General features: G+C 39.4%; 1 protein-coding gene across 8 annotated transcripts in view; it reads left to right on the forward strand.

Moving 5' to 3' along the window:
- Positions 1-14,879, forward strand: part of BCAT1 (branched chain amino acid transaminase 1) — a 269,064-nt gene that overhangs the window by 41,699 nt on the left and 212,486 nt on the right. For all 8 annotated transcript variants that reach the window (XR_009565426.2, XM_060305916.2, XM_060305912.2 and 5 more), the window contains 2 exons: positions 5,317-5,517; positions 12,698-12,808. Coding sequence is in view for 7 of the 8 variants with exons in the window: in XM_060305916.2 (XP_060161899.1) it covers positions 5,317-5,517; positions 12,698-12,808 (312 nt within the window). In the remaining variant the exon portion in view is untranslated. The remainder of the gene's footprint in view (positions 1-5,316; positions 5,518-12,697; positions 12,809-14,879) is intronic.

A 14,879-nucleotide genomic window follows, 5' to 3' on the forward strand; every position in this document is an offset into this window, starting at 1 on the left:
GTACATAGTAGCTCAAAAACTGTTAGGTTAAAAAAAAAAATTGTTAGGTTAATATGTTACTGAATTGATCAGCCAGACCTGTGCCGGGGTCCTAGCCTGGGCCAAGACCCCAGTTTTCTCCCCAGGGAGGTTCTTTTTCCAATCAGATTGTGCAGCCAATAACAAAACCAACGCTGAGATTGGAACAGCACAAGCTTCACTCAGTGGTTAAAGAATGGAGAAGTGGGAACCTAGTTCATTAATCAACTTCTCAACCCAAGTTGGGCAGGTTGTATAGGAGGGTCAAGGTAAAAGGGAGGGAATTGGAAAGAGTGGGAGGAATATTAATGAGTTATATGAGAACAGGGGTGTGATTTGAACCCAGAACTGATGCAGCTCTCCTTTTCAGTCCTTGTACGTGCTTTTCCGGTTGTTGTCATGGCAATTGTCAACTGTCATGGTGCTGGTGAGGGTGACATTTAGCTAACTTATTACAATGAGCGTATAATGGGGCCCAGGGTCTAGTGGAAGTCACATCTTCCTCCATCTTGGGCCTACTTGGTTCTAACCAGTTCTTGTTTTTTTCTTTCAGCTTCGTCCTGAAACTTAGATGAGTTTCTATTGGTTTCTATTCAGGGGAGGGGAAGGGGTATGATTCTGGGGCGACAACCTTCGTAACAGAATGAATGAATAACAGTTGTTCACAGAGGCTACCACCTGTCTTTGGCCGGCAGCAAGTGTGCCTGAGAAGGAAGGCTGAGCCCTTGCATCTTGGTATCTGCTGTGCTTGTTTAGTGCACTACCTGAGCCACTGTGCTGGTGCAGTGTTCACTGAGTGAATAAAAAGGCAAAATACTAAGAATAATAAAGCAGGTGAGGAAGGAAGAAGAGTGAGGGAAGGAAAAAATAAAAAGAATCACCCTACAGTTTGATATGAGGCAAAGCCATAGTCTTGTTTTTAAAATATTCTATGCAGATTGTTGGAATAAAGTTGTATATATTCCATTGCCTATTGGTTTCATGGCAGGTAGGGTTACTGGAAAGCCTAGAAATCCTGAAAGGTAGATGGACCCTGTGTGGTTTGCTTCTTGTTGATTAGCTAATGATAGAATTGTTTGTTTGTTTTTTTCACATCTTTATTGGAGTATAAATGCTTTACAATCTTGTGTTAGTTTCTGCTGTACAACAAAGTGAATCAGCTATATGTATACATATATCCCCATATCCCCTCCCTTTTTCGTCTCCCTTCCACCCTCCCTATCCCACCCCTCTAGGTTGTCACAAAGCATCTAGTTGATCTCCTTGTGCTATGCAACTGCTTCCCACTAGCCATCCATTTTACGTTTGGTAGTGTATATATGTCAATGCTACTCTTTCACTTCATCCCAGCTTCCCCTTCCCCACCCCCTATGCCCTCAAGTCCGTTCTCTATATCTGCGTCTTTATTCCTGCCCTGCCACTAGTTTCATCAGTACCGCTTTTTAAAATTCCATATATATGCATTAGCATACGGTATTTGTTTTTCTCTTTCTGACTTGCTTCACTCTCTGACAGATTCTAGGTCCATCCACCTCACTACAAATAACTCAGTTTCGTTTCTTTTTATGGCTGAGTAATATTCCATTGTATATATGTGCCACATCTTTATCCATTCATCTGCTGATGGACACTTAGGTTGCTTCCATGTCCTGGCTATTGTAAATAGTGTCTCAGTGAATATTGGGGTGCATGTGTCTTTTTGAATTATGGTTTTCTCAGGGTATGTGCCCAATAGTGGGATTGCTGGGTCATATGGTAGTTCTATTTTTAGTTTTTTAAGGAACCTCCATACTGTTCTCCATAGTGGCTGTATCAATTTACATTCCCACCAACAGTGCAAGAGGGTTCCCTTTTCTCCACACCGTCTCCAGCATTTATTGTTTCTAGATTTTCTGATGATGGTCATTCTGACTGGTGTGAGGTGATAGATACCTCAGTGTAGTTTTGACTTGCATTTTTGTGGTTTTGATTTGCATCATTGTGGCTTTGATTTGCATTTCTCTAATGGTTAGTGATGTTGAGTATCATTTCATGTATTTGTTGGCCATCTGTATGTCTTCTTTGGTAATGATAGAATTGTTTAGCTAATGTTAGAAATAGCAAGTGGAGGAATTCCCTGGTGGTCCAGTGGTTGGAACTCCACACTTTCATTCCCGGGGCCTGGGTTTGAACCCTGGTTGGGAAACCAAGATCCCGCAAGCTGTGGGGTATGGCCAAAAAAAAAAAAAAAAAGGAAGAAATAACAGATGGGAGGTTGAGATTTTTTTTAATCTTTTTTTTTTTTTTTTTTTGCGGTACGCGGGCCTCTCACTGTTTTGGTCTCTCCTGTTGCGGAGCACAGGCTCCGGACGCGCAGGCTCAGCTTCCATGGTTCACGCACCCAGCTGCTCCGCGGCTTGTGGGATCTTCCCGGACCCGGGCACGAACCTGTGTCCCCTGCATTGGCAGGCGGACTCTCAACCACTGTGCCACTAGGGAAGCCCTATCTTACTTTTTTGTTTTTCCCCCCTCCCCTTCCTCCCTCCCTATCTTACTTTTTTTTTTTTTTCCGGTACGCGGGCCTCTCACTGTTGTGGCCTCTCCCCTTGCGGAGCACAGGCTCCGGACTCTCAGGCTCAGCGGCCATGGCTCACGGGCCCAGACGCTTCGCGGCATGTGGGATCTTCCCGGACCGGGGCACGAACCCGTGTCCCCTGTATCGGCAGGCGGACTCTCAACCACTGCGCCACCAGGGAAGCCCCCTATCTTACTTTTGAAGAACCATGCAAATTACTGGTTTTGTCACTGGGGAAAAAAAAAAAAAAAAAAGCTAAGGTCTGTTGCCTTTGCAATATTTCAGATGTATCCAGAATTCAGGGATAAAAAACTCACCCCTTCTACTCACTCTCTCTGCTACATTTTCACCTACTTTCATCTTTCTGCTTTTGTTTTGTATCTTACTGCTCTCCCGTTATTAAGAAACTTTTATTAATAGTGTTAATAGGTAAAATTTTGCATTAAGTTTGTCTTACTATATTGATATAGTTCTAGATTTTTCTTAGCCCAGGATCCCCCCAGCCACTTTTCCAAAAAAGCTAACTAAAGCAAAAGAACAGGTACTTCCTTGTGGAAGAATACTGTGAAACCATTATGTAATAAAAAGTTTATGTTAGAATTTCACTCACTTTAAATCCCGGCCATCTTCTGTGAATGAGTCTGTCATTCATTATGGAGTGCATCTGAAATCAACCAAAGTTATTTTCAGCATTTAAGAAAACTTTACTGCTTGTGTGCTGGGCACTGTGCTAGGGCTGGAGATTTAACTGCAAATACTCTAGCCAGATTTTTTTTTTTTTTTTTTTGCGGTATGCGGGCCTCTCACTGCTGTGGCCTCTCCCATTGCAGAGCACAGGCTCCGGATGCGTAGGCTCAGTGGCCATGGCTCACGGGCCCAGCCGATCCACGGCATGTGGGATCTTCCCAGACCGGGGCACGAACCCATTTCCCCTGCATCGGCAGGCGGACTCTCAACCACTGCGCCATCAGGGAAGCCCCAGATTTCTTATCTAAACAGTCAAGAAGGATTGACAAGCTTTTTGAATGGGCCAGATAATAAATATTTTTGGCTTGAGGGTCATCAGGTTTCTGTCACAGCTAATGGACCATGCCATCAGGTGAAATTTGCCCAACATCCTACCTAGTCTAGAGGATAAGGGGAGAGAAATGGAATTCAAAGATCAAAACAATTTAGCTGGAGTAAATTTATTTTCTTGCACTTAGTAAAGGGTTTTAGGTTAACTTACTTACTTGGATTAAGTACTGATAGAAGAAAGTTTTTCCCCAAAGTTTTGCATTTTACTGGCATATTCCAAAGTAGCGTTACTAGACTGGCCTGAAAATTACAGTTAATATGTTGTCCTTAATGCCTTATACTTTGTAATGTGAGCTTTCTGGTTGTTTTGAAATAAATACCATTTTTATGTTATTTGGCAGCCTGAATGGGAGGGGAGTTTGGGGGAGAACGGATACATGCATATGTATGGCTGAGTCCCTCTACTGTGCACCTGAAACTATCACAACATTGTTAATCGGCTATACTCCAAGATAAAATAAAAAGTTAAACAAACAAAAAGTAAATAACATTTGTAGCCTAAATGTTTTTCTAAAAATAACTATCATTCCTAATATATCAAATGACTAAAGCAGCTATAAAGCAGTGAATTAATCCGAAGTAATTAGATTATTTGAAAAATAATGATCAGAGCTGGTGATACAAAGTGAAATTCTGTATTTGATTTTGGGGGGCAATGACTACTTTTGTGTATAGAAAGAAGTGGAGTCTGATCTTCCTTAGAACCTATTAACAGCTTGAACTTGTCCTTGGTTAGTTTTGTTTTTAAGTGGTCTAAAAGCTCCTTCCCCTGTGGTTTTTGTCAGTATTCTACCGCTATTGTATAGTTAGTGGTGCTATTGTCTATGATCCGGATGCTTACGTGTTGGCCATTTGTAATAGGCAAGCCGGCTGTGGAGAGCTGGTGAAATGGGGCTGTGTGAAGTTGTTTCCTATTACTCTTATTTATCTTTCTTTGAATAAGGGGTCCTTTGTTCACTGTTTCCTCAATACAGAATAGAGGATTTATATCTTAGTGTTCAATCTCTACTTCTGTTTTCAACGAGGAAAACATTTGCTTCACTCTGCTTGCTGCCTGTCCCCTACGACGCACCCAGAGGGTTTTGGAAGCCTTCTGCCAAGAATTCTTTGGGGGAGCTGGAGTATAACCATCCCAAGAGCTGCAGTTCTTAATGACATTCTTTTTAGTTTAACAAGTCATTGTGAGTGTTGCTGTTTTCATTCTAAGACCCCTCTTTCTTCTTTCTCGAAGGATCCACATGGGTTCTGTGGTGGGAGTGAAGAAGAGATATGTTCTTTTAGCGTCATTTAACTCCATCTGCTCTTTGGTCCCTGTTTCTAAATGCCACTGAATTTTGGTTCTGATATTTGTTCGGCAGTATACATTGCAGAGATCTCTCTTTTTTTTTTGCTGTGCCCTGCGGCCTCTGGCTCTTAGCTCCCTGACCTAACCACTGGACCGCCAGGGAATTCCCTACATTGAAGAGACTTTAAACAACAGTCCAAATTCTGAACGCAGGCATGATTTGCTTCTCTCACACGGTGTTAAGTTTCTGCGTTAGTTGCCAACATTTAAAAGTCAAATGACGGCCAGTGACTTAAATTATATCTGTCTTTTTACCCTCTGTCTCATCTAGCCATGGATGTTCAGTTACTTTTCTTTAATGGTGCTGATTTTCTTCCCCCAGGCTAAAGATCTAATAATCACACCAGCCACCGTTTTAAAGGAAAAACCAGACCCCAATACTCTGGTTTTTGGAACGGTTTTTACGGATCACATGTTAACAGTGGAGTGGTCTTTGGAGTTTGGATGGGAGAAACCACACATCAAGCCTCTTCAAAACCTGTCATTGCATCCAGGTTCGTCGGCTTTCCACTATGCGGTGGAAGTAAGTACTTGGGAATTAATGATGGCGACATGCTTGGTCTTCACTGGGGTTACTAGGTAGCTCCCCCGCTCAAATAGCTTTAGGGCAGCAGGGCTTTACCGTATTAACTAGAGGCAATCATAAATGGCCTGTAAACAGTTGTATTGAGGGTAAGTCTTAAGAACTAAATTTTCAGATAATCTTGAATTTTTTAACATCTCAATTAAAAAATCATGTAGCTGGTAAGCACGCTGTAGGGTATACAGAAATAAAAATATAATGTGCACATGAACTTGTAACATCGGCTTATAATATCATTTAAAAACTTATTTAGAGCAAATGGGAATGACAGTTGACCAAAAAATTAGCAACCAAAAAGCCTGTACTGTTAATATTTCACTAAATCACCTCTCTTAGATCTTCTAATGATTGAGGAGAGGTCATTGAGTACAATATTATATTTAATTTTAATGCTAACTGCATGGTTTTATGACAGCAATAACTTGTAGTTAGGCGTGTTAAGGGACATGTAATTAAATGTCATCCTTCAGGCACGAGTGGGATAATTATAAGCATAAAATATTAAATAGTTAGAGGGTGCTTCTCTGGTCCTTCTCAGGATACACACTTAGCCAAATACACAACACACTCCCCATTCCCTTGACCCCAGTATATTTTACTCTTTTTTAATGTGTTAAATATCTTTCCTAGAATATTGGGGTATAGAAATGAAGCAATGGCCTACTTACTAGGAGACTAAAAGGTGGTAATAGTAAATATTCAGAATGATAATGATAAAATAACTACATTTGTTTATTGAAATCCTGCAATATGCCCTGTACCTAGGTATCTTATACGGGTCATTTCATTTAATTGTTTTAAGTGAAAAAGCATATGGTTAATTATTCAGGTTCTGGAGTCAAACTTCCTGGGCTCAAAGCCTGTCTGTGGTCATATTATTTTAATCCAAAAGTGAACGTACGAATAATCTCCTTGGATTTCTTTCTCCTCCACTCATCAGCCCTACTGATTTTAGAATCCTATTGATTTTATTTTTAGAGCTACAATTACATGTGGTTTTGTTGATTTCACAAGTAGTTTTTGATAAATATGTGAAGATTTCGAAAAGTGAAGGAGAGACGTGAAGTGTGAGTAGGGAACCTGGATGAAAGAAAATGCAATTTTATTACAGTTACTTCATTTTTCAGGTTGATATTAATATTTAGTGAGATAAAACATAATTTGAAAAACTGGAAAACATGTACTATTTAATGAATACTTATGAATGAGTGCCCACGTAGCTACCACCCGAGTAAGGAAATAGACCTGGACCCTTTGAGCATCCCAGAAGCCTTCTCGTGTCCCTTCCGCATCATAAACCCGTATCTTCTGGCACTCGTTATTCTTACTTTTGTGGTAACTTTGCTTTGCTTTTCTTTTTGGATTGTATGTATCTCTAACACTACGGTTTTGCTTCTTTCTGAACTTTGCATAAGTGGAATTATAGTGTGCATGCATGTGTGTGTGTGTGTGTGTGTGTGTGTATGTGTGCGCGCGCCCGTGAACCTGTTTGAGCTCAGTGTTATGTGAGCTCTAAGCATCCAGGACCAACCCTAATATCTGTGGGTCCTGGGACAAATGTACAAGCAGAGCCACCCCAAAGTCCACCCTGTATCTCTTTCTGTCCTGGCTCCATCCTGTACCACAGGGGGCCTCGCGCACACATGTAGATGCCCACACCACTTGCAAATGGATGACCCTTGGCCATCTTTGGACTGAGATGTGGACATCCTAGTAGTCCTGTCTGTTCTTAAGAGGATGAAACCAAGGATGCCCATTGAGGCCCTGAAAATAGGATCAGGGCCATTTGGGTAGGGAATTCTGGGGAACTGAGTACTTGGAGTCTGTCTAGAAAAAGGATTCAGCCAACTACTTGCTCCAAGGGGGTCACAGCTGGAGAAAGACAGGGGTGAGAGCCCCTCTGAAGTGTGAGGCTCCGGGCAGAGGCCCAGGTTATCTGGGTCAAAGCGTGGTAGGTACCACATCATACGCTCCTTGAAGCAATAGGATTCCGTTACGTGAATATATTCAGTCTGTTGTTGACGTGCGCTTGTGTGGTTTCCTTTTCTGTGAACATTCTTGTACATAGTATGCTGGTGTGCTTGTATACATGTTTCTTTAAATCAGCAGTTCTCAAAGTGTGGTCCACAGACCCCTGGGCTCCCCTTTCAAGAGATCCCGTGTCCCATGCATCGGCAGGCGGACTCGCAACCACTGCGCCACCAGGGAAGCCCTGTGATGACTTTTTGATGTGTTCATTTGCTTATTCTGAACCACAGTCCCCAGAATAACATTTTTCATCTCCTGCTGGGGATGGACTACAAGGACATTCTCTTGTGAGCACTGGAGGACATAGGAAGGCAGTGGCAGTTTTGTTGCGTACACACGCCTTCTTCTAGTTATTCAGTCACACACTAATTTAGGTGCTGTTTGAAGGAATTTTGCAGATGGGGTTAAAGTCCCTAATTAGTTGATTTGAAGTTGATCAAAAGGGAGATTATTCTGGGTGAGCCTGACCTCAGGACTTCCACGCAGCAGCTAGGCCTACACATGCATTCAATCTCTTCCGCTGCCCCTCCTTCCTGACTCACTTGCAGATGGACTGCAGCCCACACCTCCTGGGTCCAGCCTGCTTGTGATCTTCTCCTTCTCACAGCCTGTCCTACAGATTTTGGACTTTACTTAGCCAGCCTCCACAAATGCGTTGGGCATTTTATTCTAATAAATCTGTAAATGTCATACGTATTTCTTTTCTTTTTTTGTTTTTTTAAAATAAATTTATTTATTTTTGGCTGCGTTGGGTCTTCGTTGCCGTGCGTAGGCTTTCTCTAGTTGCGGCGAGCGGGGGCTGCCGTTTGTTGCAGTGCACGGGCTTCTCATTGCGGAGCATGGGCTCTGGGCACGCAGGCTTCAGTAGTTGTGACACACGGGCTCAGTAGTTGTGGCTCGCGGGCTCCAGAGCGCAGGCTCAGTAGTTGTGGTGCACAGGCTTAGTTGCTCCGCGGCACGTGGGATCTTCCCAGACCAGGGATCGAACACGTGTCCCCTGCGTTGGCAGGCGGATTCTTAACCACTGCGCCACCAGGAAAGTCCCTGTTTTACGTATTTCTACTGGTTCTCTTTCTTCTCAGTTGAACTCTGACTGACAGACCATTGAATTTTAAGGAATTAACAGAGTATGAAAACCTCATTGATGGGGTTTGATTCCACAGTGTAACTAACCTTTAAGGGACTGCCACTTGTCAAGTTTTGGAGGAGTATCAGAGAAGAAAATCCACAATTATCTGAAAAGGTTATCAAAAATACCTCCTTTCTCAACCACATATCTATGTGAGACTGGGTTTTCTTTGTGTACTTCAACCAAAAAAACATTTCAAGAGATTGAATGCAGAAGCAGATATGAGAATCCAGTTGTCTTTTGTCAAGCCAAAAATTAAAGATTTGCAATAATTTTAAAACAATGCCACACTTAACATTCATTCTCTTGGAAAATATAGATAATTTTAATGAAAATATTTTAACATGTCATAGTTTATTGTTAATAAATAAATAAATTTAAAATTTCTCACTACTGATAATGGTAAATATTAATAGAATTACCTTATAAATAAAAGCTCTTTGGGACCTTTATAATTTTTAAGAGTGTAAAGACATCCTGACACCAGAAAATTTGAGAAATGCTGCTTAAGGGTCTAGGAATATGCTGCTGGTACTGGATATTAGCTTCATTTTTACACAAAAAGGGTAACTATTTTCCATAGTGATTTTACCAGTTTTTACACCCACCAGCCATGAATTAGCAACCACATTCAACCATGACTCATCAACCTTGCCAACTCTGAGTATAACCTGATTTTAAATTTTTAGCCAGTTTAATGCAATGGCATATTATTGTGATGTTTATTTCAATGGATATCTCTTTATTTGAAGTCCCTGCTTGTTTCCATCTTTTGCTCACTATTGTGTTCCCTTTCTTTTTGATCTTCAGAAGTACTTTATATATTTTAGATATGGGTCCTTTATCAGTTATGTGTTTTAAGTATCTTTTTCGACACTTTTTATTCTCTCCAGAATTTTTTGATGACAAGAAATACATTTAAATTTTAAAAAGTTGAATTTATCAATCTTTGCTTTATGTTTGGTCCTTTTGTGTCTTGCTTAAAGACTCTTTTTCTATTCCTAGATTATGAAGACATCTTCCTATATTATTGTATGAAGTAGGGTCCAATTTTGTATGAAGTAGGGTCCAATTTTTTTTTTTCCCCTACAGATACCCAATTGTCCCAGCACCATTAAAAAGACTGTTCTTTTCCTCCTGATACATTTTGTCACATCTTAACATATACACATGGGTCTGCTTCTCGATCTCCACTTGCATTCCATTGTCTTGTCTATCTGGATCTCTACTCTGTTTCATCATTTTGCTTGTCTATCTGGACAAATGCCGCACTGTCTTTATCTCCAAATCATTATAATGAGTCTGGATGTCTACTAGGACAAATCCTTCTGTTTCTTCACGAGTGCCTTGGATATTTCTTGGTCATTTGCTTTTCCATATTACTTTTAGATTCAGTTTATCATGTCAGTCAACTTTTGTCATTCAGTTTGTTACAAGAAAAATAAATGCCCTGACATGATTTTCATTTGGATTGCATTAAATATATAAATCAATTTGGAGAGAGTCTTTATAATATTGAATCTTTCAATCTATGAGTGGCGGATTGCTTTCTACATTTAGTTATGTCTTTAATGACTTGGTAAAATTTTATAGTTTCCTTATGGGTCTTTCACTTACCTTAGATTTTCCCCACTTAAGTATTCCTTTTAATTCTACCGTAAATAGTGTTTGTATTTTCTAACTGCTGCTGTTACATGGGAATATAATCTTGTATCTGGTTACTTTGCCTAAACAGATAATTTCAAAAGATTATATCAGTTTTTGTGTATTTTCTACGTTTAATCTTATCTGTGTTGCATGATCTATGACAGTTTTATTTTTTTTCTTCTCCTAACTTTATGCTTTTTATTTTATTATTATTATATTGGTAGTACAATATTGAATTAAAGTAGTCGCAGCAGGCAGTGTGTGATGTTCTCAATCTGAAAGGAAAGCTTTAAATTTTACCATTTTAATAGATAAACAACAAGGACCTACTATATAGCACAGGGAACTATTATCTTGTAATAATCTATCATGGAAAAACATCTGAGAAAGAATATATAATGTGTATATATGTATGTGTATATATGTGTATATATATATATATGTATATATATATATATATAACTGAATCACTTTGCTGTACACCTGAAACTAACACAACATTGTAAATCAACAATGTTCCTGTTCAATTAAAAAAAATTTTTACCATTTTAAGTATAACGTTTGCTACAAGTTTATTTCTCACATAAGGAAGATTCCTTTTTTTCTTAGTTATCCAGGAAACTTTTAAAAATCATAAACGAATGTTCAGTTTTATCAGATGCATTTATTACAATGAGATGATCATATAGTTTTTTCCACATAAACTCTTCATATAATGAATCTCATTACTGTAGTTTCTAATGTTAAACCCAGCTTCTATTACTGGGATAAATCCAGCTGAGTTAGGCTGTGTTATCCTTTGTGTATTTTGCATCTGTATTTTTCAAGTGAGATTATCATACAATCTTTGCATAAATTTGAACTTATATCAAATGTGTATAATTTTTAAACCGGGAAGTAAATTGAACTCTACGAAGTTACCTTCTTTATCTCCAGTAAAGCTTCTTGCCTGAAAGTCTATTTTGTTTTATATTTAGCAATATAGCCTCACCAGCTTTATTTTAAAAGGTATTTGTACGATATATTGCTCTCTGTGCTTTTTTGGGTTTCAGATGTTATCAGCTGAGTTAATCTGACAACCATATCTTTTAATTAAGGCTTTAGTCCTACTACATTTAAAAAATTACCCATATATTTGCACTTCAACAAAACATCTCAGTTTTTGCTTTTTAATTGTGCTCCAGGATTTATATGTCTTTTCTCATGTAAGCTTTAAGGCTGTAAGCATCTAAAGGCCCTCCTTTTCATTCTCATTCAGTTCAACATATTTTCTAATTTCCATCATTTTTCTTCTTTGACTCACACTTAATATTAAGTAATGGGTTTCTTCTCCAAAATGTGGATATCTTGGGGTTATAGCTTCGGTTTTGATACCTAGCTTATCTTAAGGTCAGAAAACATGTGAAAAGAACATGCCTTCTACAGGTGGTGTGCACAGGGCTCTGTGTGTCCATTAGGTTAGTTTGTTGTTCTTGTTCAAATTGTCCATATCTTTACCATGTTTTGGCCTATTTGTTCTATCAATTACTTAGAGAACCTGTGGTAAAAATTTCCCTTTTTTTTTTAAATTTTAATTTTATTGCAGTGTAGTTGATTTACAGTGTTATGTTAGTTTCAGATGTACAACAAAGTGATTCACTTACACATATACATACATTCATCCTCTTTTAGATTCTTTTCTTATGTAGGTTATCACAGAAAAAAATTCCCTTTAAAATGATTGATTTTCCTCTTTTCTCTGTATTTGTCAGTATGCACTAAATTCAAAGCCTTTTCACGTCCCTGCCCATGTTTGTCTGTGGCAGCTCCCTGAGAAGGTGGCATGGCCCTAACATAGTGTAGTCTTGACCTGCTTGGTTTCTGTGATTTGGGAGACTGAACCAGCTCTGGTCACATCTAGATTACCCGCTCTCCAGAGTTCATAGGAGCCAGATAAAATGAAAAGATACATGGGTGTTTGGGGGTGGATTGGGGGCCGGGTACTGCAGGGCCTTTGATTCCATTTCTATTTTCTAGGCAGTCAGTCAGTCCATGTTGTGTGGAGATGTTTTCTTCCAGCCTCCACTGATGTGTGTTAACATCTGGCTCCTGTTAAGCAAAGGATAGCTCTGAATTCCCACCAGATCTTGGTAATAAAGGGACTTCTTATGATCCCAGTGACTGTAACCAGTCTGTCCGGCTTTTCTAGATTTAGGGTCTGTGTCAGTAGCTTTACATGGTAAAGGAGATGAGGGCCCATAGAAAAGTCAGTCTTTTGAACACAGGGATTGTTTTCATTTAGTTACCTTGTAACATTTATCTCTCTTTTATCTTCAGTTATTTGAAGGATTGAAGGCATTTCGGGGAGTAGATAATAAAATTCGTCTGTTTCGGCCAAGGCTCAACATGGATAGAATGTACCGGTCTGCTATGAGGGCCACTTTGCCGGTATGTATATTTAGGAGTTTCTCTTGTGTTTCTCTTGCTGTAATGGGTCACTGAATTCCACCAGACAAACCATTTCTGAATACTTAGATCAGTATTTGGTATAAACCATATGAGTACTGAATTTCTTTCTGATCTGTTTTTTAATCAGTGAGTTAAAAATACAAGGAAATAACCATTTGGCAACTCCACAATCTGTTTTTTTATGAGTGTCTGTGGGAGATAATGGGATAAGGAAGAAAAATATGCCTCAAACTGAAATAATAAAATTTAAAGACCGTATGAAATTATGATATGAAAATACGGTGTACTGCACAGATATATGTGGGATGTTTTGCCTAACTGCTTAAGACACTAGCGAGTATGCAGTGATTTAAGTGGTTGTTACGATATTTTAGCCCAAGTTTTATTTAAAGAAAAAAAAAAAAAAGGATGTATAAAACGGTTTCTCACGGCCACTGTGTCCTGGCTTTAACATTGTTTTTTATGGAGCAGAATTCATTCTAAGGTGGGTTGGATTTAGACCCTAAGGTTCATGTCTAGGTAGGAGGTGACATAGATTGCTCTCATTCCCTGAGATTTGACCAGGCTGTCTTTCTGAACTGAAAGAAGTCTTTTCCCCCTTTGACATACTTTGTCCCTAACCTTCAGCTGTGCGTTGAAGAAGCCCAAGTGATGACTCGTTTTTAGCCAGGCTCTTCCTCCTTCCTTTTTTTTTTTTTTTTTTTTTTTTTTTGCCGTACGCGGGCCTCTCACTGTTGTGGCCTCTCCTGTTGCGGAGCACAGGCTCCGGACGCGCAGGCTCAGCGGCCATGGCTCACGGGCCCAGCCGCTCCGTGGCACGTGGGATCTTCCCGGACCGGGGCACGAACCCGTGTCCCCTGCATCGGCAGGCGGACTCTCAACCACTGCGCCACCAGGGAAGCCCTTCCTTCTTCCTTTTATAACACATGCTTCACCGACCTTCTTCAGAGGCAGAAGGGAAATTCAGGAAATTTCTTTGGACTCCTTCCTAGTTCCACTCTTTACCCATTACAGACAAATCATTGGGAAATCCTTTAAAATGAGGACAGAAGGAAAGGGAAGTAACATTTATTGGACAGCAACTGCCACAAACTGTGTTATGTGGTTTTACGTTCCTTGCCATTTTAATCATAACAGTAAGCTATTGTCAAGAAGGTATGTATTGTAAATTTTAGCAGCACCTTTGTACAGAGAAGAAAACTCAAGCCCACAGAGGTTCAATGACTTGCCTAAGATGACACAGTCTAATGGGACAGGGCAAGAGCTTCACTAGGGATGTAAGTTTTAAAATCCCTAGTGAAGTTCTTTCCACTAAATCTTACATCTAGACAGCAGTATCAGGGAGATGATATGTCCTATATGATTGGCAATCCCGATTTCTATAACATTACCACACTGTGATTGCTGTTGTAAGTTAGTGTTTAAATAGCCAAATCCTGATGTCATGAGCTCTATTCATGTGTGTTTCTGACTCATTTTCTACCTTGAATAACCCATAGCATCTCTGAAAGTATGTTTCTTTGCCCTGCCAAGTGAATAGAAACTACTTATTTTACAAACTGTCACCCATCTAGTATATAAAACCCTTTTTCACCTTAGAAGTAAACTACTCTTTGCTTTTGCCCATTTTCCTGTTGGATCATCTGTCTCTTTCTTACTGATTTTCAGGTTATCTTAACATTTTCCTGTTACGATCCTTTGTTGGTTATGTTACAAATAAGTTCACCCAGTGTGTCACTTACATCGTTTGAAGAACAGAAGTTCTTAAGTTTTAAATAGTCAGATTTTGTCCATTTTTTTCCTTTATGATTTATGCTTTGTGTCTTTTATTTAAGAATTCTACTTTAAGGTGACAGATATTTTGTATGTTTTTTTATAAAAGTCTTAATGTTTTCTCACATTTAAGTGTATAATCCAACTACAGTTGGTATTTGGTTATGGTAAGAGGTAGGGAACCACTTTTTTATCTTTCTCATGTGGATAATCTCTCATTCCATCACAGTTTGGGGAAAAGTCACAGAAAAAAGAATTCTTGTTTGGGTTTATTATT

This window comes from Globicephala melas, chromosome 10 (genome assembly GCF_963455315.2).
Source record: "Globicephala melas chromosome 10, mGloMel1.2, whole genome shotgun sequence".
NCBI lineage: Eukaryota > Metazoa > Chordata > Mammalia > Artiodactyla > Delphinidae > Globicephala > Globicephala melas.